Source organism: Microtus pennsylvanicus, chromosome 5, assembly GCF_037038515.1.
Source record: "Microtus pennsylvanicus isolate mMicPen1 chromosome 5, mMicPen1.hap1, whole genome shotgun sequence".
NCBI classification, from domain to species: domain Eukaryota; kingdom Metazoa; phylum Chordata; class Mammalia; order Rodentia; family Cricetidae; genus Microtus; species Microtus pennsylvanicus.
Window position 1 is genome coordinate 42,301,494 of NC_134583.1, and position 25,633 is coordinate 42,327,126.

General features: G+C 39.7%; 1 protein-coding gene across 6 annotated transcripts in view; it reads left to right on the forward strand.

The window, feature by feature from the left end:
- Nucleotides 1–25,633, forward strand: part of Fchsd2 (FCH and double SH3 domains 2) — a 216,077-nt gene that overhangs the window by 158,233 nt on the left and 32,211 nt on the right. For 4 of the 6 annotated variants that reach the window (XM_075971605.1, XM_075971606.1, XM_075971608.1 and 1 more), the window contains 5 exons: nt 2,806–2,928; nt 7,098–7,193; nt 8,692–8,763; nt 18,702–18,818; nt 20,154–20,258. In XM_075971605.1, coding sequence (XP_075827720.1) covers nt 2,806–2,928; nt 7,098–7,193; nt 8,692–8,763; nt 18,702–18,818; nt 20,154–20,258 — 513 coding nt within the window. The remainder of the gene's footprint in view (nt 1–2,805; nt 2,929–7,097; nt 7,194–8,691; nt 8,764–18,701; nt 18,819–20,153; nt 20,259–25,633) is intronic. The other 2 variants (XM_075971610.1, XM_075971607.1) reach the window with 1 other exon arrangement.

The window sequence follows — 25,633 nt, forward strand, 5'->3', positions numbered from 1 at the left end:
ACACTCTGCTTTCATGTTTGTAAAATTACTTCACAGTAGAAACTTTTTAAAAATCATATGTTATATTTCCTACAATAACATTCATAATGCTAAAAAAAAAGAAAAGAAAAGAAAACATTTTTAGCCATACTGGCAGCCCAGTCTCTTGAACTGTAAAGAATAAAACCCAATCGTGTTGATGGAGAAAAAAAACCTTCTTACTCCGGGCGGTGGTGGTGCACGCCTTTAATCCCAGCACTTGGGAGGCAGAGGCAGGCAGATCTCTGAGTTCGAGGCCAACCTCATCTACAAGAGCTAGTTCCAGGACAGCCAGGGCTACATAGAGAAACCCTGTCCCAAAAAAACAAATATATATATATATATATATATATATATATATATATATATATGCATATATTATATATATTTATATATACATATATGTGTCTTTCAAAAAGATGCTTGAGAAAGTAAAAAGGCAGCCCACAAAATGAGAGGAAGTATTTCCAAACTAAATAGCTTGCAAAACTTTAGTATCTACAGTATATAAAGAATTCTTGCAATTTGAAAGCAGAAAGACACCCCAACTGAAAAATATGAGCCAGAGACTAGAGATGTAACTCAGTTGATAGAGTACTTGGCCAACATGCAAAAACTCTGGGTTCAATGCCCATTACTGCATAAACCAGGTGGAAGCAGAAGTATCGGAAGCTGAGGTTGGGCCAGTGAGATTGTTCAGTGGGTAGAGGCACTTGTTTGCAGTCCTGACAACCTGAATTTGATCCCCAGACCCTACAACTTAGCAGGAAAAAAAAAAACATAATTGTCTTCTGACTGTCATCCATAAACCATGCCACATTGTATGTCTCCTCTCTTTAGAAAAATAAGTAAATAAATAAATGGTTTGTTGAAAGTATAAGATCATTTCCAACCATCGATTGGACAACAATTTCAAGTGGCATTACAGGAGACCTTGTCTCAAAAAAAGAAAAGAAAAGTCAAAGGTTTAAGCAGATAGTTCCTCAAAGAAAATAGATCACTATCTAATGAAACATGCAAGGATACTCAGCATCATTGGTAATAGAGTCATGAAATTTAAAGTCATGATGATATACCATCTCTAGAATGTCTGTCATGATTTAAAACACAGAACAAGGGGACTGAAGAGATGGCTTAGAGGTTAAGAGCACTGGCTGTTGTTCAGATGACCTGGGTTCAGTTCCTAGCACCTGCCTGATGACTAGCAACCATCTGTAACTACAGTCTAAGGTGGTCTAACATTCTCTTCTGATGGTCATGAATACTGCACAGGTGTGATGTACAGACATACATTCAGGCAAACACTCATGCACATAAAATAATAAAATCTCAACAACACCAATAAAAAACACAAAGCAAAACACACACCAAAAAATAAATGGTGGCAAGGGTATAGAAAAATTAGAATCTTCATGTATCGCGAGTGGATAAGGGACAGCACTTTGGAAAACAAAGTTGCCATATGGCCAAAGAAGATTCTTCTCCTGTGTGTATCCTTAGAGAACTAGAAGCAGGTATCAAAGCTAAATAAAGGTTAAAGTGAAATTACAAAACAAAATTTATTTGGAAGTAATAAAAATAATATTGAAATCTAGAACACTTGTGTGAATATCTAGGATACTAAGGAAAGGTTGGCAGTTTTTGTTGGGATAAGGAAATATACTTAAGCCATTATTTTAAAAAAGCACATTGACACTCTGAGAGAACTGGCTAGCTCTGATTGGAAAATACTATGTGTAGTAAGAGGAGCGGGCCACGTTCTGCTGCCCAGCTAGCTTAACCCCTGAAATAACCACAAAGAAATTGTATTAATTTAGTTACTGCCTGGCCCATTCTATCTAGCCTCTTCTTGGCCAACTCTCACATCCTGATCTAACCCATTTCCGTTAATCTGTGTGTCACCATGAGGTCGTGACTTACCAGAAAAGGTTCAGTGTCTCTGACCTGGCGACTTCATGGCAGCTCTCCCTGTCTGCCTTCCTCCTCCCAGTATTCAGTTCTGTCTTCCCGCCTATCTAAGTTCTGCCCTATCAAAAGGCCAAGGCAGTTTCTTTATCTAACCAATGAAAGCAACACAAATACAGAAGGACCTCCTACATCAACTGTGCACAGAGCTAGGCTGCATCCCAGTTCTGTCAGTTGATGAGAAGAGAAAAATGCAGACTTAAAAGATAAGGCTGCTGTTTTGATGGGTTGGAATGGCAGGAAAGTTCTTGGAATGGTTGTTGGGACCTGAGTGCTTTTCTCTTTGGCCTCTCTGTTTTAGATGTATATAACAGGAATGTTTTCTATGTAGATAATCAAACAAAATGTGCATAAACATTCATAACATATGTTTCGCTCAGATTGCTTTGTAGCAGATATATACAAAATTCTAATCCTACCAATAATGGATGAGAAAAATAGAGGAGATTAATAATTATTTTGTATCTTTTCCAGGCTCTGTGTCTGGATTCTTTCTTTTGATTAGTCCATGTAAAATTCCTCACCTCATTGTCATGAAGTAGCTACAGAGGAAAATAACCAAAGATCAGAATCCAGATATTTTTGTTTCCAAAATGTTCTATTTTTTAATAAGCTTTACCAATATTAGTTTCCCTTTGCTGATTGCAGTTCATTAAAGATTCAACACTTCCCTAGTAACTGTTCCCATATTCTTAGGTAATAGTCTGTGTCTTTTGTCGGTGTATTAATAGATTTTTAAATTGGATATTCCTACTTTTCTTATAGACAAAGGAATTGTGTGTCAAAAACTCTATCATAATTTTTGTTTGTCCTCTTGTTTAGGCTCTCGATGGAAATGTGTATGACCACCTCAAGGATTATTTAATAGCCTTTAGCCGGACCGAGCTAGAAACTTGCCAAGCTATACAGAACACATTCCAGTTTTTACTAGAAAACTCAAGCAAGGTAATGTGTTTATAATACAGTGGGTAATGTTGCCTTTTTAGAATGCAAAGTTTTTCCATACATTCAAAGTGAAGATACCAGTTATAGCTGAAGGTTTTAAAGGATGTATTTCTGAAAAAAAGTCTCCTGAAGAAAGTGGGAAAATGTTCTGACCACCTTCTGGATGAGTGGAGGAGAAACTGTTGTCACAACTATGAAGAAAGGAGAGCTGAAGTAGCAGGCTGACTCAGGCATCAGTCATTGCTGTATGCAGTGCCTTTGAGACAAATCAGTGAAAAATCTGATCTGTTCACACAAACTTTAAATCCGTTCAGCTCAACCATTTGAGAGAACAAGGTCGTGTATCAAGGGAGAGAGTAAGAAGGGTATACAAAGGGAATATAGCATTGTAGATTTAAAAACAAATTCTAGAATACCTTGGAGTTTGTTTTTAACAAATTAAAAAAAATATTTATTTATGTATATGACTGCTCTGTCTTCCTGTAGGTCTGCATGACAGAAGAGGGCATCAGATCCCATTACAGATGGTTCTGGGCCCCATGTAGTTGCTGGGAATTGAACTTAGAACCTCTGGAAGAGCAGCGAGTGCTCTTAATCATTGAGCCACCTCTTCATGCCTAAACTCACTTGCACTTTCTTTTTCTTTTTCTTTTCTGTGGGATGGGGGTGGAAGGGTAGAGGTAGTTCAAGACAGAGATTCTCTGTGTAGCCTTTACTGTCCTGGAAATCACACTTTAAAGAAGGCTGGCCTCAAACTCACAGAAATCCTCCTGCCTCTGCTTCCTGATTGCTGGGATTAAAGGTGTGTGTCACCATGCCCAGCTCTAAACTCACTTTCTCTTTGCTATCATTCTTTGATAATGATCTTTTCATTTAAAATATTGGCAGTAGTGGTGTACGCCTTTAATCCCACCACTCAGGAGTTCAAGGCCAGCCTGGTCCACAGAGTGAGTTCCAGACAGGCTCAAAAGCTACAGAGAAACCCTGTCTCGAAAAACTAAAACAAACAAACAAATTGATCTGTTAACTTTGCTGACACACCACCCTGTATATGTCGAATATACACACTCAAAGAAAAGAAATGGCTGGGCGATGGTGGCGCACGCAGAGGCAGGCGGATCTCTGTGAGTTCAAGACCAGCCTGGTCTACAGAGCTAGTTCCAGGACAGGAACCAAAGCTACAGAGAAACCCTGTCTCAAAAAAAAAAAAAAAAAAAGAAAGAAAAAGAAAAGAAAAGAAATGTTTTTCCTCAAAATTAAATAAATTATGTTTCTTTTTAACAATAGTATCTCCTTTAGAAGGTAAAATGTTCCTGTAATTGTTACTTTCTGGAAGATGCATTATGATGATTTCCTGACTGTACATTTTACTACGTGGATCTACTCCTTTAAAAGATCTAGCTCAATTCTTTTGTTTTTTATTATTTATTTATTCATTTATTTTGTCAAGGAGAATGGGAACTGGCTAATGTATTTAGAAACTGCTTAGGAACTAGGGTATCCATCTTCACGAGATGGAGTTCAAAGACAGGCATGAGAAGGGCACTCAGACTCTTTATCCTGAACACCTCCTAGTGGAAGTGTTCTTGTTTCAGAGCACCTGAGCTCCTGACTTTCGGAGTAGAAGCATTAAAAGAGAGCTGGAGAGAAGGCTCAGCAGGTAGAGAGCACTTGTTGCCCTTGCAAAGGGTTCAGGTTCAGATCCCAGTACCCACATGGTGGCTTACTATTAACCAGCTGTAACTCTAGGTCTAAGGGATCTAACACCACCTTCTGACCTCCATGGCCATCAGGCATGCACGTGTTGTACATAATACAGGCAGACAACACAGCCACATAAAATCATATAAACTAATCTTCTTTAAAAACTTAAGGAAAAGCTTTTAAGATGCTAAGTTGATATCAAATATAAACATTATTTGTGTTTTACTTTTGACATCTTGTCCTATGTCTGTCCCTACCCAGAACCCAATAAAAGATGTAAAAACATTGATGTGTAGAAAAAAGAGTGGATGAATGGATGGATACACTTTTAAAAGAAAAAGAAGTAAAATAGTAATTGTGGAGTTGTGGTAATAAGTATACAGGTGTTCTTTGTGACATCTTTTTATATTTTATTCATTTATTTATTTTTGAGAGAGGGTCTCACTATGTAGTCCTGACTGCTCGGACTTACAGTATAGACCAGGCTGGCCTTGAACTCACAGAGATCCTCCTAAAGTGCTGGGATTAAGGGTTTGCCCCACCACACCTGGCCAGTTCTTTTTACTTTAATGTAAGTGTTTGAAATCATGAGAATATTGGAGGAAAATGTCCACAAAAGCTTGTTGATTTTGTTCTTTCTGCATAGCAATGGTTTTTGACCACTGGGAAAAAATACGTTTAGTAGTCAGCTCAGGTTTTCTGATTTTTTTTCTCATTTTTGATTGTTTTTCCAGTGTGTTTTAGCAGCTTTCATTTTCCTATATAGTTGTTCATTTATCAGCTCTGGTGGCACACCTCTTTTAAGAACTTGTCTGTCTCTGTCACCTTCTCCCTTGTTATTTCTGTTTACACTTTATTTTTTTATGAAGTCAGTCAGTTTTGTTAATTTTGCCAAAAATATGTTTTGTTCTGTTTTTTAGTGTTCTGTTTCATCAATTATTACCTTTCTCCAAAGTATTTCTTCCTTTTTTGTTTTTGTTTTTCCAGACAGGGTTTCTCTGTCTCACAGGTGTTAGGATTAGGAGACTGCACCACCAAGCCTGGTTGCTATTGGCTTTCTCGATACTGGCCGCGGCTTCTCTATTCCTTGAGAGTTCTGCAGAAGAAATCCCAAAGACAACACATTCTGTATTAAACAACTGTCAATATTTTTTAGGAACCTCCTTCTAATTTCAGGGCCTCAGCCAACTTCTTTGCGGAGTCTCTGTTCCTGGCAGGAAGACAAATTCTTTACTGAGATCCATGCTTGCCTTCAGCTATAGTGGGAAGTTTATGCCTGGAATAAACTTAACTGTCCAGTAACTCACTCCGTAGACCAGGCTGGCCTTAAACTCAGAGATCTGCCTGCCTCTGCCTCCCAGGTGCTGGAATTAAAGGCAAGGGCTAATCCCCCACCCCCAGCTAAAAGTATTTCTTTCTGTATTCCTTTGTGTTCTTGAAATGCTTGTTTCTTGTTTTTAAATAACTAAACAGACACTCCTACTACAATCTGTAACATGAAATGTAAAGGGCTTTTATTCTTATTTCTACATTGCCCCCTCATTAGTCCATAAATTATTTAGAAGTGAATTTTGCATTTAAGTTTAAGTGGAGGGCTGGAGAGATGGCTCAGTGGTTAAGAGCATTGTCTGCTCTTCCAAAGATCCTGAGTTCAATTCCCAGCAACCACATGGTGGCTTACAACCACCTATAATGAGATCTGGCACCCTCTTCTGGCCTGGAGTCATAGATGCAGACAGAACACTGTATTCATAATAAATAAATAAATCTAAGGAAGGAAGGAAAAAAGGAAAGGAGCCAGGCGATGTGTAGCTTTAATCCCAGCACTTGGAGGACAGAGGCAGGTAAATCTCTTGTGAGTTCAAGGTCAACCTAGTCTACACAGTACATTCCAGACCAACCATAGCTCCATAGAAGTACTTTGTCAAAAATAATAAGTAAATAAGAAAATGGCTGGGGGCTGGAGAGATGGCTCAGAGGTTAAGAGCATTGTCTGCTCTTCCAAAGATCCTGTGTTTAATTCCCAGCAACCACATGGTGGCTCACAACCATCTGTAATGGGGTCTGGTGCCCTCTTCTGGCCTGCAGACATACACACAGACAGAATATTGTATATATAATAAATAAATAAATATTTTAAAAAAAAGAAAATGGCTGAATGAATCTTTAAAAATGAAGCTTTAAACATTTTTTAATTTATCATTATTTGGTTGTTGTGTGTGCATGTGTATGTGCACGTGTGTGGAGGCATGCTACAGTGCACTTGTAAAGGTCAGAAGACAACTTTGTGGAGTTGGTTCTCTCTTTTCACCTTTACCTGGGTTCTGGTGATTGAACTCAGGCCATCAGTCTTGTGCAACAAAAACACCCTTTACTTGATATGTCATCTGGCCCTAAACTTTAGACTATAATTACTGGACATTTTAACCTTACTTAAGACTTACAGGTTCCTGTTTTGTCTTTAGGTGGTACGGGACTATAACCTTCAGCTGTTTCTACAAGAGAATGCTGTATTTCACAAGCCTCAGCCCTTCCAGTTCCAGCCTTGTGACAGTGACACTGTAAGGGAACTCCACATCTTCACTTCGCTCGTTGTTTGTGCTGAATAAGCAGCAGAAGATGAGTGTATCTCTGTTTAACAACAGAGAAACCACACCACTTCTTTCTGAGTACAGCTCGCATATCCAGGGTTTTTATACTGTAGGTTGAGGTAGAAAAGTTTCAGAAAATCTGAAAACAATCAAAAAAATTAAAAAGTATTCAGTGGATTTTTTTTCCAGTACAAATTATGTTTTCTGGACATACTTCATACTGTGTCCTTTTTCATACTGTATCTTTCTTCATACTATAGTCTTCAAAATAACCAGTGGCTAAATCTCCTCCAGGACAGAACTAATAAATGGAATGATAAATATGTGCATGAAAATATTTTGGTTGACTTTATACAAATTACAGATCTTTGACAATTCCTTTTATTTTTAAATTGTTCAATGCATTAATGTTAAGCCCCAATGAGAAGTTTTTAAATAGCAGACATTAATCATTTTTTCCAATTTTATGAGAAATGTTTACAATTATTTGAAGTTTGAAAATAAAATTTATTTGACAATAAAATTACAAAATTTAATAGTTAAGAATGAGAACATTCTCCTAAAGTAGGAAGCTAAGACAGAGGGCAAAGTATATTTGTAACTCTTTTGATAAATTCATAGTCAGTACCAGGAGAGCATATAAGAGTTTAGTAGATATATGTTTGATTCCCCGCCCCCAGCTTTGTAGCGCTAACTGGCCTCAAATTCACAAAAATCTTGCCTCCACCTCCCAAGAGCTGGAATTACAGTGTGAACCACCATACCCAGTATTTTGTTTTGTTTTCTTACATTCTAAATAGCCTTGTGTTAAAGATTATATAAAGAAACGGAGGATATCTTTAGTTTCCTCTACATTATAATTTATTGTAGTAATACCTCCCCTTTTAAATTTTTATTTATTTATTTTTAATTTTTGGCAGTATTAATGATGAAAACCTAGGGCCTTGTGAATGCTAGGCAGGTGCCCTGTTGCTGAGCTGCCTCCCCAGTTCTTCCCCCTTTAAAGGCATTCAGCTTCTGCTTAATGACTCAGTGATATTTTCTTAGAGTTGGACTTCTTTGAGGCCTGGGATGAATAAATAGGACATTAGAAGATAGAGGTTATGATTCTGTGTGGTACTTACTCCTCTAATTCCAGCAGTAGGAAATAGGACGAAGAAGAAGGCTAGCATGGACTACAGAATACAATGTTGCTTTTAAAAGAAAAAGAAGATGCAAAGTCTGAACAAGTTTATTAAGTTTGATAAACTTAAAATTCTGACCAATTTAAGGTTTGTTTTTTTTTTCCTTTGCCCATTTGCCTCAGAATAGTGACTCTTACCTCACTTTTCCAAAGCTTAACTATAGCCCTAAGACCTGTCTTTGTTTTTAGGCACTGTGATAATGTTCTAAGCTATTATGTCCCCTGTTTACCTTAAAATTCTAACTCTCTGCTGTTTTCTGTCCTTGCGCAATCTTTACTGGGCAGAGTTTAAAAGCCGCCCAACTGGTGGATATTGAGCTCTCCCCTGTCAGTGCCCTGAGAATGACCATAGCTGAGGTATATGGGGGCATGGGCAAGGGTGGAAGGGTGGAATGTGTGGGCTTGCATGTCGTTGAAGGGCGGGACCTGATATTGGAATGAAAGTCATATATGGGCCCTTAAATGAATCATCCATGACTATCAGTTTTTACATTATATAAATCAGGAAGGCTTTTTGTTTGTTTGTTTACTATTTGTAATCAAGAAAGTGAGATGCTCATTCTTCATCAGGATTATCTCAAGTACCTTAATTTATAGGAGCATTGATATAATCCTGCCTTTATTAAAAGAGAACTGGAGCCTAAAAGTAAAGAAACTTGATCAAGGTCTTAATCATGAATGAATGACATAGCTATTGTGATGGCAGTGTTAATGTTCTTCCTGCTATGCGGAATGGTCGCACCCTCACAGACATACATGCAGGCAGAACATCAGTGCACATAAAGTAAAAAAAAGTCAATAAATTATCGCCAGGCGGTGGTGGTGCCCACCTTTAATCCCAGCACTCGGGAGGCAGAGTCAGGATCTCTGTGAGTTTGAGGACAGCCTGGTCTACAAGAGCTAATTCCAGGACAGCCAGAGCTACACAGAGAAACCCTGCCTGAAAAAAACAACAACAAAATACAGATACCACCCCTAATAATTTTTACTCTCTATACAGTCTAGTATTCTTCATGAGGCTAGAACCCCTCTTTAACTGCTTCCTTTTAGAGTTGGTAGCACTAGGCCTACCATGGAGTGAAGATTATATGTCAGATCTGTTGACTCACTCTCCCGTGAGGTAAGCTTCAGCCATGCAGAAAGGACTAATTGCCTCTGTCCTCATTCAGATTTCTAAAAACATTCTTGTTCCCATCTTGTTTTGAAGCATATGTCATTTCAACAAACACTGAATCCCTACTGTATATGCAAGTCACTAGGTTACATGGTAACCTGTAACATCTGCATTACTCTCTGCTGTACCGTTCGTGAACCGGGCAAGGGCCTTGAGATTAAAAGAACACACAAGAGACGTGGGTCATTCGTGAGGAGATAATGCCAAATGCCATTTATTCAAGCTTAGGACAAACCTTATATACCTAGCTGATGCACAGTGGAACTCCCCCCAGGCAGGTGGGAAATTACCACATCCAAGATAGAGTATACAAGCCGGGCGGTGGTGGCGCGCGCCTTTAATCCCAGAGACATGCGGATCTCTGTGAGTTTGAGACCAGCCTGGTCTACAAAGGGAGTTCCAGGACAGGCTCCAAAGCTACAGAGAAACCCTGTCTCGAAAAACAAAAGAAAAAAAAAAAAAGCAAGATAGAGTATACAATAGGCATATAGCCAACCACCATAGGGACAGAGGGAGCACAGGAACAAACAGGATGTTTAGCCGGAAAATGCAACAAAACATCTGGCCAGAAACTGTCCTCAAGATGAACCCCGAGAGGAGGGTTAGACCATGGGCCACAGTAACCTGTGTATGGTGGACTAGATGAGCTCACTGATACGTACACAGATGGTGGCATTTTCTTGGTGTCCAGTGGCTAATATAATCAGGAAGTCCCGATGTGGTATGATTTTTAAACAGGTTTATTGAGGCATACTTATATAATTTACTCAGTTCAGTATACTGAATAATTTTTGTGTTTACCAACTTATGTAAGTATCATTATAAGTAAGTCCTGGAACATTTACATTTTTTTTCTGGACATTTCACTAAATTAAATTATGGAGTATGTATACTCTGTTTTTTGTTGTTGTTTTGTTTTGTTTTGTTTTTTTGCTTTTTCGAGACAGGGTTTCTCTGTGGTTTTGGAGCCTGTCCTGGAACTAGCTCTTGTAGACCAGGCTGGTCTCAAACTCATAGAGATCCGCCTGCCTCTGCCTCCCAAGTGCTGGGATTAAAGGCGTGCGCCACCACCGCCCAGCAACTCTGTTGTATCTTGTTTCTTTCATTTAACAAGTCTTTTCGATTTATCCCTGTTATTGAAAGTGCTTGCATTTTGTTGTTTTTTAATTTCTGATTAATATTGCATTCCATGAATATTCAACATTTTGTTCATCTGTTTATCATTTGGTGAACATTTAGGTTGTTTGCACCTTGGCTCTAACCAGGCTGAGAAGTCAGTAAAGTGCTTTTCCTGTAAGCAGTTCAATACCCAGAACCCACTTTTTTTGTTTTTGTTTTTTGTTGTTGTTATTGTTGTTGTTGTTGTTTTTTTAAAGAGAGCATCAATTTGACAAGAGCAATCAGGGAATATTTAAAGGGAGGAAAGGGAAGGGAGAAATTTTGTATTTATAATTAAAAAAAAAAGAATCCCAATGCTGTGGCTGGTGAAGACAGGTGACTGACTCAGCTTGCTGATCAACCAACCTAGCCTGCTTTGTGAGCTTCAGGCTAGTGAGAGACTAGATCTCAAAAAATGGTGGGCAGGCAATGGTGGTGCACACCTTTCTTCCCAGCATTCAAGAGGAAGAAGCAGGCAGATCTCTGAGTTCAAGGCAGCCTGGTCTTTGGAGCAAGTTCCAGGACAGCCAGGGCTACACCATAGTGAAACCCTATCTCAAAAATAAAAAAATAAGATAAAAATAAATGGTGGACAGCACCTGAGAAATGACAGTAAAGGTTGCCCTCTGGACTACACGGCTCGTGCATGCGCATGCACATTTACACACAGAGAGTCACAGAAAGAGGCGGAGATAATGCTATCATAAACACTTATTTATATTAATGTATCTTCATTTCTCCAGGGTTGCTGGGTGATGATAAATTTGTGTTTAAAGCACTTTTAGGAAACTGCTAACTCTTTGCCCAGTAACTATACCATTTTTTATTTCCACTAGCTTTATATGCTGGTTCTTATTTCTCTATATCACAACGAGTATTTGTTGTTGTTGTTCATCTATTTTGGTTTCTTGTTTATTTCACGGACCTGGAGGTCAAACCAAAGACTTTATGTATATTAGACAAGCACTGCTGCTGAGCTACATAGCAGCCCATCCTGATTTCAGCCATCCTTGTGGTTACGAAATAGTATTTTATGATAGTTTAGGTGTTGTTTACTTGATGACTATCTGTTGAATGTTTTCATGACTTTTAGACCTTTGTCTATCTATTTTAGTAAAATATCTATTTTAATCTTTTATCCATTTTTACATTTTATGTTGCTTTTATGTTACTTTTCTTTTTATCTGTAAATTTTTTATTTATTGTCTTTCATTGAGCTATACATTTTCCCCATTGCCTTTCTTTCCTCCACTCTCCCCTTCTCTCTCCCCTGCCCCCCATGCTCTCAGCTTACTCAGGAGATCTCATCTTTTTCTCCTTCCTAGGTGGATCCATGTATGTCTCAGGGTCTTTGTTGTTGCCTAGGTTTTCTGCGGTTGTGAACTGGTTATTCTTTGCTTTATGTCTAAGTTACTTATGAGTGAGTAAATATTATATTTGTCTTTCTGGGTCTGGGTTACCTCACTCAGTATGGTTTTTTTTTTCCTAGTTCCGTTCATTTGCCTACAAATTTCAAGATGTCATTATTTTTTACCACTAAATAGTGTAATGGACTCTGAATCCAGCGATCCGAGTTCATATCTTGGTGGAACCTGTTCCTTGAAGAAGAGACTTGGTCAGTCATTGTCATCAACTCAGACTATGAAAATCAGTCTAAACGAGCTGCCCACACAGCTTCAACATTGCCGGGGGCATGCTTCACTTTTCACTTCAGTGCTCCATTGTATAAATGCACCACATTTTCCTTCTCCATTTTTCAGTTGGGGGGCATCTAGGGTGTTTCTAGGTTATGGCTATTATGAATAATATTGCTGTGAACATAGTTGAGCACATGTCCTTGTGGTATGATTGAGCATCCTTTGAATATATGCCCAAGAGTGATATTGCTGGGTTTTGAGGTAGACTGATGCCTAATTTTCTGAGAAATCGCCATACTGATTTTCAAAGCAGCAGTACAACTTTGCACTCCCACCGGCAATGGGGGAGCATTCACATTACCCCACATCTTCTCCAGCATAAGTTGTTATCAGTGTTTTTGATCTTGGCCATTCTGACAGGTGTAAGACGGAATCCCAGAGTTGTTTTGATTTGCATTTCTCCGATGGCTAAAGAGCATTTTCTTAATTGTCTTCCGCCCTTTTGAGATTTCTCTGTTGAGTGTTCTCTGTTTAGGTCCATACCCCATTTTTTAAATTGGAATATTTGTTCTTTGGTGTCTAGTTTCTTGAGTTCTTTGTATATTTTGGAGATCAGTCCTCCGTCAGATGTGGGGTTGGTGAAGATCTTTTTCCATTCTGTGGGCTGCCATTTTGTCTTGTTGACTGTGTCCTTTCCTTTCCAGAAGTTTCTCAGTTTCTGGAGGTTCCAGTAACTAATTGTTGCTCTCAGTGTCCATACTCCTGGGGTGATATTTAGAAAGTGGTCTTCCATGCCAATGCATTCGCGGCTTCTTCCCACTTTTTCTTCTGGAGGCATCACCATGCCTGACTTCAAACTCTACTGTCGCGTTACAATAATGAATAATGAGGTTCATTGTGGTTGGTTTTATGTTGATGTCTTTCATCCATTTGGACTTGAGTTTTGTGCATGGCAATAGATATAGATCTATTTACATTCTTCTACATGTCATATTCAGTTATGCCAGCACCATTTCTTGACTATGCTTTTTTTTCCATTTTATACTTTTAGCTTCTTTGTCAAAAATCAAGTATTCATAGGTGTGTAGGTTGATATCCAGGTCTTTGAATCAATTCCATTGGTCCTCTTATCTGTTTTTATGCCAATACTGAGCTGTTTTCATTATCGTAACTCTATAGTAAAGTTTGAAGTCAGACATGGTGATGCCTCCAGAAGTTTTGGTTTGTTTTTTTTTTTTGTACAGAATTGTTTTAGCTATCCTGGGTTGTAACTAGAAGGCTGCTAATTAATTTCCTGCTACTTAGTTCCAAAATAATCACATGGAAACCATATTATTTGCAGTACTGTTTGGCCAATAGCTTAAGCGCATTTCTGGCTAACTCTTAAATCTTAATTTAATCCATCTCCATTATTTTACCATGAGATTTGTGGCCTATTGGCAAGGTTTCAACATGTCTGTCTCTGATAGTGGCTTCATGGCTTCTCCTTAACTCTGCCTCCTTTCTCCCAGCATTCAGTTTCATTTTTCCCACCTAGCTAAGTTCTGCCCTGTTATAGGTCCAAAGCAGTTTCTTTATTCATTAATGGTAATCACAGCATACAGAGAGGAATCCCACATCACCTCCCCTTTTATGTTTAAATAAAAAAGACTATCTGTAACATAGTAAAATTACATATAACAAAACAAGTATCAAACAAGAATTACAGTTATAACATTTATATTTATTTTATCTTTTATCATGACTAAGGAAAACTATATCTATTCTTCAACTCCATCATAGACTCCAGAAGGATACAATATTACCTAAATAAACAGGAAGTGCTTTGTAAGCAATTTCCAAAACTCTAGAATTGACAGAGACATCTCACTACCTGGACAGTTACCCAAAGTTCTCCTGTACCATTGAGGCATCCATCTTCAGCCTTTAGGCCCACAGTATCCAATAGACTTTTCCATAAAACAGGAACTTTCAAAGACAGGTCTGCCTATATTGGCAATTTGTCAGTCAGTTTCTTCTGTGTCCTGCAGAAAGTCTAGCAGACTCTTTCATGAAGCAGGAACCCTGAAGGATCATCTCATCTTTAAGCAAGTTCAGCAGTCATTTCTCTGCAGGTCCTGCTTGTCCAGTTCACCCAACATACCATCAAGCAGTCCAGGCAAGAGCAGTTTCTTGCCCAAATGGCTAACAAACTTCATGAAGAACCTCTTCAATGCCCATCTTCCTCTTAAAGTAATTGGTGCTACCAGGAGCAGATGTGTCTTACTGTCATGAAAAGTCTTCTTAAAACATTTAGATGCCGTATTCCATAGGTCTTTGAAAGGTTTGAAGAACACCTATCTAATTGAAATATATCTAGAAAACATAACTAACATGACTAGAAGCTTGACTATTATAGGTAATTATCTATTAACCTATATTTCTTAGTTATACATTGCATTTTAAAATGAGCTATACAGCCGGGCGGTGGTGGCGCACGCCTTTAATCCCAGCACTCGGGAGGCAGAGGCAGGCGGATCTCTGTGAGTTCGAGACCAGCCTGGTCTACAAGAGCTAGTTCCAGGACAGGCTCCAAAACCGCAGAGAAACCCTGTCTTGAAAAACCACAAAAAAAAATAAAATAAAATAAAATGAGCTATACAAACATAATACCTTAATCAAGAAAATTGACCTTAAATTTGTATCAGTAGACCAAGATCCATACCAATACAAATCTCTATAGCATATCCCCTTTTAAATGTGAACAGACATTTATAAACAATATTTGGGAATATGGGCATAGTTCTCTCCAAATTGCTTCCTGCTTTTTGTTGGGCAAAGTAATTTTTGGGGTGTTCACAGTGACCTTTCAGGGGGTGTTGGTCCATCAAATCACATTAATCTGTAAGGTTCTCATCTTCTGTGGAAACAGAACCCCTTTTTCAAAGCAACATATCCTTAGACTCATATTTTGAAATCAAGATACCTTTAAAGTATTGGTTTCTTAGCTCCTTCACAGTCCAAAAATTCAAAGAAAAGACAATAACATACATAATCCAGACTCTCTGTATATTCTGTCTTTACATGGCTTATTCGGTTTTATTCTATTACTTCTTAATATTTATTATCTTTATTACTTTTAATCTATGACCGTCTATGCTCTGTCTCTTTAAAGACTTGGGTTTTTTTAATTATTTAATTTTTTCTCTCAATACTATTTTTCTTCTCTCTCCCAAGCCTTTGTACATTGATTCAACACTGTGACCCATTTAGAGGTCTTTTTTTTTAAATCTGGATTTGTCTTTATTACATATCTGTAATTCTTTTCTGACCAGAATGGCTTCTTAAAATGCTAAGGACTTCTTTTTTTTCCAAGCTGTCTTCCAAATATTTATTTATTTATTTATTTATTTGGATTTTTCGAGACAGGGTTTCTCTGTAGCTTGGACTTCTTTTTTTTCCAAGCTGTCTTCCAAATATTTATTTATTTATTTATTCATTTATTTATTTATTTGTTTGTTTGTTTGTTTGTTTGTTTATTTGGATTTTTCGAGACAGGGTTTCTCTGTCGCTTTTGGTTCCTGTCCTGGAACTAGCTCTTCTAGACCAGGCTGGCCTCGAACTCACAAAGATCCGCCTGCCTCTACCTCCCGAGTGCTGGGATTAAAGGCGTGTGCCACCACCGCCCGGCCTGCCTCTACCTCCCGAGTGCTGGGATTAAAGGCGTGTGCCACCACCGCCCGGCCCCTGAAAGGTGTTGGAATAAGTAATATTCAACCCAAGCAAGATGATCCCTACCTATAGTTTACTTAGCTCAAGAACAGCCTAGACAACACAGGAGACCCGTCTCTGACAGCCAACAGTCTGTGTTCTGAACCAGGATTTTCTCTTTTCAGCACATTTGCCCTAGTACATCTCAATGTGTCTTCTTTCCATACCAGAACTAGTAATGACTGTCCTTCAAATGCTGCTGCATGTCTTTGAAAAGGCACAAGAAAAACATCCATAAAATATAGATACGTATGATGTATACAGGCAGAAAAAATCCATAAAATATAGATACGTATGATGTATACAGGCAGAAAAACATCCATAAAATATAGATACGTATGATGTGTACAGGCAGAAAAACATCCATAAAATATAGATACGTATGATGTATATAGGCAGAAAAACATCCATAAAATATAGATACGTATGATGTGTACAGGCAGAAAAACATCCATAAAATATAGATACGTATGATGTGTACAGGCAGAAAAACATCCATAAAATATAGATACGTATGATGTGTACAGGCAGAAAAACATCCATAAAATATAGATACGTATGATATGTACAGGCAGAAAAAAATGAGGAGTGTTTCTCCCTCCAACTTCCTGACAGGAAAGAGAAGAGTCTTTCATCTTTATTTTCCTTGAACTATGAATAACAAGATTTTAGGATATAATGGTAGCAAAATCTGACATTAAATTTCTGTTGTATCATATTTTACTCTAATTCTAGCCAGTATTTTTGTTTTTTTTTATCTTCCACAGGTTAGTAGTTACATTAAGTAAATACATCTTATTTTAAAATTTTTGCATATTTAAATTTTACTTAGGTGAGACATTTTATGCATCTATTTAATAATTAATAAAAATTTCCCTAATATGGGGGGCCAGAGAGATAGCTCAGCAGTTAAGGGTACTAACTGCTATGACATAGGACCCAGATTCAATTCCCAGTACCCACATGGTGGGTAGCCTCCACACAGACCAGGCATACACATTTAGAATAGACATACATTCAAAGCAAAAATTCATATAATAAAAGTAAATATATAAAAATTTAAAATAAGTAAATCAAAATTTAAAGAAAAAATAAAAGCTTTGGTGATTTTTTTAAAAAATTGGCCGGGTGGTTGTGGCACACGCCTTTAATCCCAGCACTCGGGAGGCAGAGGCAGGTGGATCTCTGTGAGTTTGAGGCCAGCCTGGTCTACAAGAGCTAGTGCCAGGACAGGCTCCAAAGCTACACTGAGAAACCCTGTCTTGAAAAACCAAAAAAAAAAAAAATGCTCTAATATATATAAAAGGCAAATATATTTTTGGGGAAATTTACCTGAAATTTTTAAAACTTAATTTATGTTTGTGTGTGTGTCTGTGTATGGATATGTGCATATGAGTACAGGTGCTAAAGAGGCCAGAAGAGAGTGTTGATGAACACATCGGAGCTGGAGGTACAGGCAGTGTCAGCCTCCCAGTGTCCGTGCTGGACTCCAAACTCTGGGCCTCCTCGAGAGCAGTTTCTACTCTTAGCTATTAAGCCATCTCTCCAGCACTGCTTTGTAGTGGTATATGATTTACATTTTGATAAATATTCCTGAAGACCAGAAGCAAAGCTAAAGCCACTAGAGGTCAGGCAATGGTGACTGACACACACCTTTAATTCCAGAATTTGGGAGACAAAGTCAGATGGATCTCTGTGAGTTCAAGGCCACCCTGGGCTACACAAGATCAATGCAGGAACAAATCTAGGAGGTGATGGCTCACACCTTTAATTCTAGTTCTGGGGAGTCCCATGCCTTTAGTCCCAGCACAAGAGCGAATATAAAATAGGAGGAGAGAGAGGCTTAGTCTGTTTAGTTTACGGTCGCCCAGCCTTGGTAGAGGTAGACTTCTCTCATGGCTTGGCTGCTTCACTTTTCTGTATTTGGGGTTGATTTCTGTCTCTGGGTTTTTATTATTTGTGCTGCACTACTTGAGGATTATTTTTTGTTTTGTTTTTTGAGGCAGGATTCTTCTATGTAGCCCTGGCTGTTCTGGAACTTACTCTGTAGACCAAGCTGGCCTTGAAGTCAGACCCACCTGCCTCTGCCTCCTGAGAGCTGGGATGAAAGATGTGTGTCACCACCACCTAGCTGAGAATTCTTCTCAGGAGGGATGGCTCTTTCCTCTGGCGGACATTTTGTTGCATTTAGCAGTTTCTCATAAATGAGGAAGATAGTCATAAGAGAATTTGTGGAAAGTTCTCCTGTTAAGTAAATAGATATCTTCTTAGGTATATGAGGGCACGGTGTCCCAACAATGAAAGGCCAACTTTCAGAGGGCAGGTGATATTTTTTGGAATCTCCAGTGTTGCTAGTCAAATGTTTAAGAGGGAGGGGTTCATCTCCAGCGGCTTCCAAGACTACTAATCTCTGTAGCTGCCTCACAGGGACTTTGTTTGACTTAGACCTTGCTTCCCACAGTAGTAGGGTGTGTCTTACATTGTCAGTGCAGATCAAGGAGAGACCCTCTGATCCAACTACGGATTGGTGGACTTTGCAGTGGAGTAACAGTACTTCTCTCTGTTCTCTCTTGTAGAGTCGACAGTTAGAATCAGAGACTGGAACCACAGAGGAGCACAGTCTAAATAAGGAGGCTCGGAAGTGGGCCACACGAGTAGCGCGTGAGCACAAGAACATTGTTCAACAGCAGCGGGTGAGTATGTGATAGCGCGCCCTGCGACCCACGGAGGTCAGAAGAGGGCATTGGCATCAGATCCACTGAAACTAGAGTGTAGACAGCTGTGAGCTGCCATGTATGTGCTGGAAGTTGAACCTGGGTTCTCTGAAAGAGCAGTCCATGCTCTTAACCATTGAGCTATCCAACTCCAAGGAATTTAATTTTATCAATGTGAAAAATCCTATGTATGTTTTCCCTGTATTTTCTCAACAGTCAGCGTAATGCTCTTAACTCTTGCCTACCTTGAAAAGCCCATAAGCTTTTTTTCTCTCTCTCTCTCTCTTTTTTTTTTTTTTTTTTTTTTTTTTTTTTTGTGGAGACAGGGTCTCCTCTCTACACAGCCCTGGCTTTCCTGGTCTTGAACTAACATCTTTCTCCGGCCTACACACACACATGCATATGCAGTAAAATAGAAATAAGATGGATACAGCCAGGTGGTGGTGGCGCATGCCTTTAATCCCAGCAGACAGAGGCAGGCGGATCTCTGTGAATTCAAGGTCAGCCTGCTTTACAAGAGCTAGTTCCAGGATAGGCTCCAAAGCTACAGAGAAACCCTGTCTCGAAAAACCAAAAAAAAAAAAAAAAAAAAAAAAAGATGAACAGCAACACATGAAACTAGACTTTCTGTAAAGTCATAAAATTGAAATCAATTTTTCAAAATTCTGTGTCAGCATAAGTTTGGCAGTATCCCTGTGGTTAGGATATGGGGAGGGGTAGGTACAACCTTTCAGGGAAAATTTGACAGTGTATATTAATATAGAGGTGCAGAATAAGCTGACTAGTGGAGCACCTGCTTACTGTGATCACCAGTTCAGGAAAACAGTGAGTGAGCAAGCAGCACGTACCAATCCCACATTTAGGTTTCCATCTCAAGTCAGTACTCCAGTGTGTTCAGTTCCGTTTGCAGTGCTGAGAGTGCTCTGAGGAAGTGCGGTTCTGTTAAACTGTAGTGAAGTGAGCTCAGTCTGCAAACATGACAAGGTTTGCTACAGACACTGAGGGAATGCTGTATTATTTTTTTATTCCCACAAACATGATTTTCATAAAAATGGTTTGGAAAAATACAAATGAATGGGGTAATATCATGGTGCAGAGAGTATGTGATAGATTCACGTGTGGACTGTGTGCTGTTTTACAAGAATACTGCAACATTGTTTCAGGACAGGCTTTCCAAGCTACAGAGAAACCCTGCCTCGAAAAAAAAAGTTTAAGAATGAGTCTTGGCTTTAGCCACTGAACCCTTTGAAATTACCTAAATACTCAAGGAAGAAGCACAAGAACAGAAACAGTCGTCTTTATTTTCTTCGATAGGTTTTAAATGACCTGGAGTGTCATGGAGTTGCTATACCAGAGCAGAGTCGAGCAGAGCTGGAACAGAAAATAGACGAAGCTAGAGAAAATATCCGCAAAGCAGAGGTAAGGACAGCGGCCAGTCACAGATGTCACTTGATCCAGAAAGTGTCACGGTCACAGCATGCACCTGGAAACTGAGTTTGTACACGAGTGTTTTATTTTTATTTTTTTTTTTTTGAAAAAATTTCCGCCTCCTCCCCGCCTCCCGTTTCCTTCCCCCTCTCCTCTCCCCCTCCCCTCCTCATCTTCCCTTCTCCCCACTCCTCTCCCCCTCCCCCAACTCCATTCCCCCTCCCTCTCGAGTCTGAAGAGCAGTCCGGATTCCCTGCCCTGTGGGAAGTCCAAGGTCCTCCCCCCTCCATCCAGGTCCAGGAAGGTGAGCATCCAAACAGGCTAGGCTCCCACAAAGCCAGTTCATGAAGTAGGATCAAAACCCGGTGCCATTGTCCTTGGCTTCTCATCAGCCTTCATTGTCCGCCATGTTCAGAGAGTCCGGTTTTATCCCATGCTTATTCAGTCCCAGTCTAGCTGGCCTTGGTGAGCTCCCAATAGATCAGCCCCACTGTCTCAGTGGGTAGATGCACCCCTCGCGGTCCTGACTTCCTTGCTCATGTTCTCCCTCCTTCAGCTCCTCATTTGGACCTTGGGAGCTCAGTCCAGTGCTCCAATGTGGGTCTCTGTCTCTATCTCCATCCATCGCCAGATGAAGGTTTTAAGGTGATATGCAAGATATTCATCAGTATGGCTATAGGATAGGATCATTTCAGGTTCCCTCTCCTCAGTTGCCCAAGGTACTAGCTGGGGACATCTCCCTGAACACCTGCGAGCCCCTCTAGAATCAAGTCTCTTGCCAACCCTAAGATGGCTCTTGCCGGGCAAAAACTGGGAACTTGGGGGTGAGGTGGGATGGGGTAAGGGGAAATGGGGTGAGAAAAGTGAGAAGGGGAGGATGGGGGGAGCTTGGGGGAATGGGATGGTTGGGATAAAGGAAGGGTGGATATGGGAGCACGGGTGTTTGAAGTTAGACAATCAACCATCTCTTTGTCCACAGTAGTATTTTTGTGTACCTGAAACACTTAAGCGAAAACTCTGAACCTACTGTGAAGAACCCGCAGTCATGAAACATTAAAAAACAGCAAAAGGAATGTCACAATGCAGTTGTTAATTTTTAGAATTTTCACAAAGTGTTAAGTCAGTCAGTCAAATTAATGGTAGGAAAACTGACATGTATATGTTCAGATGTTAAGACTGTCTTCATATCACAGGTTCCCTAATCCAGGGAAATGAGCAAAGATAGGGCTACAAAGGAAGGGAGTGAACAAACACATAATTGTGGATTTTAATCTCTTGTGGAGTCATAAGACCTTTTTAGGGTTGTATAGCTATGAAACCTCACCAACAAAAACAGAAAAGAAAAGTTCCCGTGATGATACTCTGCTTGCCTAAAAGGGGAAGTTGAAATGAAAAGTGATGAAGTGGCCTGTAGTAATAAGAGCGGCGGCGGGGCTGCGTCCCCAACACCCCAGCCACTTGCTCGGCTAGCTTATGCCCTGAAATAATTACATGGACACTGTATTCTTTTAATCACTGCTTGGCCCTTTAGCTCTAGCCCTTACTGGCTAATTCTGATATCCCGATCAACCCATCTCTAATAATCTGTGAGCACCGGTCTTACCGGGAAAGATTCAGCATATCTGACCTGGTGGCTTGCTTCATCGCGTGCCTCTGTCCAGGAGCCGGGAGCATGGCGTCTCTCTCTGAGGCGTCTGCTCCCGAGAGCAGAGCTGTGGAGTCTGAGCTCACTTCCTCTTCCTCCCAGAGTTCTGTTCTGTTTACTCCTCCCACCTATCTTCTAACCAATGAGGACCAAGCAGTTTCTTTTTATTTAACCAATGACCTTCCTCCATCAGTGGCCATCTACATAGGGTATACTTTGCAGTTGGGTACATTCAGAGTCAGAACATCAGGAAGAAAATGTGGTTTTGGAAAGGAGATAAACTAATTGTGATTAGAGCTATGTTGAAAACAAATGAAGAAAGAATAAAAAAAACCCAACCAGGTTATGTTGTTGAGGCGACATAAAGCTATGGAACTCTGTCAGCGTAGACGGGGTATGCAGTTGAGTAGTGCAGTGCTATATGACGAGTCACAGTGGAGGAGGCAGCACAAGTGTGTGTCGTGCACACCCCCACCCAATGTGAACCAGCAGACTCGAGTCTGAGATTAGGAAATGTTTTCTTTTTGGTGGCCAAATATATACCTCAGGGAATATGATATACATTATGAGCATGAGAAGAGATTCTAGGTGAGGACTGGAGAGATGGCTCAGTTAGTAAAGTGCTTACCATGCAAGCGTGAGAACCTGAGCTCTATGTAATACCAGCCCTGGGGAGGTGGAGACAAGAAGATCCCCCGAGCTCCCAGCTGGTCATTCTGACCAGGTCTGTGAGCTTCTAGATTCAGTGAGAGGCCTTTTCTCAATGTGTTATGTGTGTGGTGGTGCTTGCCTTTAATCAGTACTCAAGAGGCAGAGGAAGGCCAGCCTGGTTCCATACTGAGTTCCAGACCAGTTAGGGCTACAGAGTGAGATCTTGCCTTAAAATAGTAACAACAACAATGTGGTGATAAATCAAGGAAGATACATTGACCTCTGGCCTCCATGTATATATCCCATATAATGAAGGCACACACACACACACACACAAACACATATATACATAATGTAAGACGGATTCTGGACCAGCTTCTTTCTATTAGGGCATCCAAATAAGGAATTCTTGTACTAGTTGAGAGTTCGTCTAAACTAATGAATTTCAACGTTTTGAGAAAGTACTTGAGTAGTTGGGTGATGGAGAGGCAATGTAAGTAAGCATATGGAATGTGAGCATGTTTTGAGCACTGTCCTGTGGAGGTGATCCGAGTCAGAACAGACTTGCCACTTGTTCTTGTGCCCTCCTCTGCACTATTCCTGGCACAGTCTGAACCTCAGACTCCCACAGAGAGGAGAGCAGTGTGTGCTTTTTTCCTCTCTAAACCAAGGGTCACAAGGAAACTACTACACTGAGGTGTTGGCAGGCAGTTGCTGAGTGGTAAACTCTGGCTTTTGGTGAAAGAGTTGTCCTTGTTACTTATCCACTGTAGATGAAAACTTAGTGAAACAGGAATGACAATTTTGAGACAAGACTCAAAAAATTCGTGAAGGAATATCTTTTTTTTTTTTTTTTTTTTTTTGGTTTTTCGAGACAGGGTTTCTCTGTGGTTTTGGAGCCTGTCCTGGAACTAGCTCTTGTAGACCAGGCTGGTCTCGAACTCACAGAGATCCGCCTGCCTCTGCCTCCCGAGTGCTGGGATTAAAGGCGTGCGCCACCACCGCCCGGCTTTCGTGAAGGAATATCTTTATATTTTCCATTTTCAGACTCCACCATGGTGTCACTGTGTAACCTTAACTCCACTAAACTTCACTGCACCTTAGTGTAGCAGTAATAGGTCACACAGTTGTCATGTGGGTTAGACCTGCTCTCCCTTTCAGTACACCACACTTACTGTTTGTAGTTTAAAACTAAAATTACGAAGTGAGAGTTCCACAACAGATTGTCTTCAATCTCACAGGTAAGTTTCTTACTAGGTGATATCAGATCCATTATCTTAGTTTTCAATGTCTGTGAAATTGTCTCCAGATGAGCTCCCACTTGGTTTCCACTTACTGGATAATCAAAAAGCCACGCTAAGATTAGTTAGCAGATGTGAGGACATATTTTATTAGGCTAACAGTTGAAGGATTGACATACTGAAATTTTTTTTTAAAGAATAACACTGCATAAGCCTTAATAACCATGTTGTTCTGGGATTAAGACTGTTCCTTTTAAAGGAGACCAGTTTTTTTTTTAACCAAGGTTTCCCAACATCTGGTCGAGATTCTTTTATTTTTAATATTCATTTATTATGTATACAGTGCTCTGTCTGCATGTATGACTCCAGGCCAGAAGAGGGTGCCAGATCTCATTATAGATATGAGCCACCATGTGGTTGCTGGGAATTGAACTCAGGACCTCTGGAAGAGCAGTCAGTGCTCCTAACGGCTGAGCCATCTCTCCAGCCCCATATTGAAGTTTTTGGATAGACTAGATCACTGAACTCTTCAGAGAAACTAACCAAATCTCTGTTTTTCCTTTTTCTAGCTTGTATTGTTATTTGCACTATTTTTTTGGTATTTACTTGATTATAAATAATTCTCCAAAAGAGAAAAACACTAATTAAAATTTTATCATATCCTTCATACTTTCTTAGTAATTCCTACCAACATGAATGATTCCCTTCCGTGTTAATTAATCTGCTTTGTCTAATCTCTTCTCTTTATGGCTCCATTCCTTTTTTTTTTTTTTTTGCTAATTAGAATAAGAGCTGTTGTGGTACTCTGTGATAGATGAAAAAACCTTTCCAGTGTACAGAGACTGAGGACTGTGTAGTGACTGTTAATCTGAGGCAAAGTCATACTGCTTAATTCAGCTATTTCATGAGTGCTTTCCTATGTACCAGATGCTTATAAAAAGATTATCATCTCACAAGAAGCCATTATTACATTGTTAAGATTTCTGCAGTTCTCACAAGTATATTTACATTAGCCGTTGTACTCTCATCAGCCTCTAATTAGAAATTATAATGAGCTAGACGAGGTGGCTCTACTCTGGAGAGGCAGAGGCAAGCAGATCTCTGTGAGTTCCAGGCTGGTCTAAAGAGTTAGTTCCAGGACAGCCAGAGCTACACAGAGAAACTCTGTCTCAAAAAAACAAAAACAGAATGAGGCAATTGTTTGAATAAAACATTAGTAATCATATTTTGCCCTGGGTTTTTTTTTTTGGTTTTTTTTTTTGGTTTTTTTTTTTTTTTTTTTTTTTTGGTTTTTCGAGACAGGGTTTCTCTGCAGCTTTGGAGCCTGTCCTGGAACTAGCTCTTGTAGACCAGGCTGGTCTCGAACTCACAGAGATCCACCTGTCTCTGCCTCCCGAGTGCTGGGATTAAAGGCGTGCGCCACCACCGCCCGGCTTTGCCCTGGTTTTTAAGTATTTGAAGTTTTTGAAATGCTTTTGATACCCACATGCACATGCATACACATAAACACACATTAATTATCTGATATACATTATTGCACGTTATAGCATTAAGATATTAAATGTAATTTCCTATAAATATATACATTAAATGTACATTATATACTGATACTTGTGAAAGAAAATGAGAAAGGTATTAAAATATCTCACTACAAAAATGGAAACCAACTTAGGGCTGGAGAGGGATGACTCAGGCAGTTAAGGGTGCTCACTGCTTTTGCAGGGAACTAAATTTGGTTCCCACTACCCACATGGGGGCTGACAGTCACCTATAGCGCTAGTTCTAGGAACTCTGTTATCCTCCTCTGGTTTGCATATAAACTCACAAAG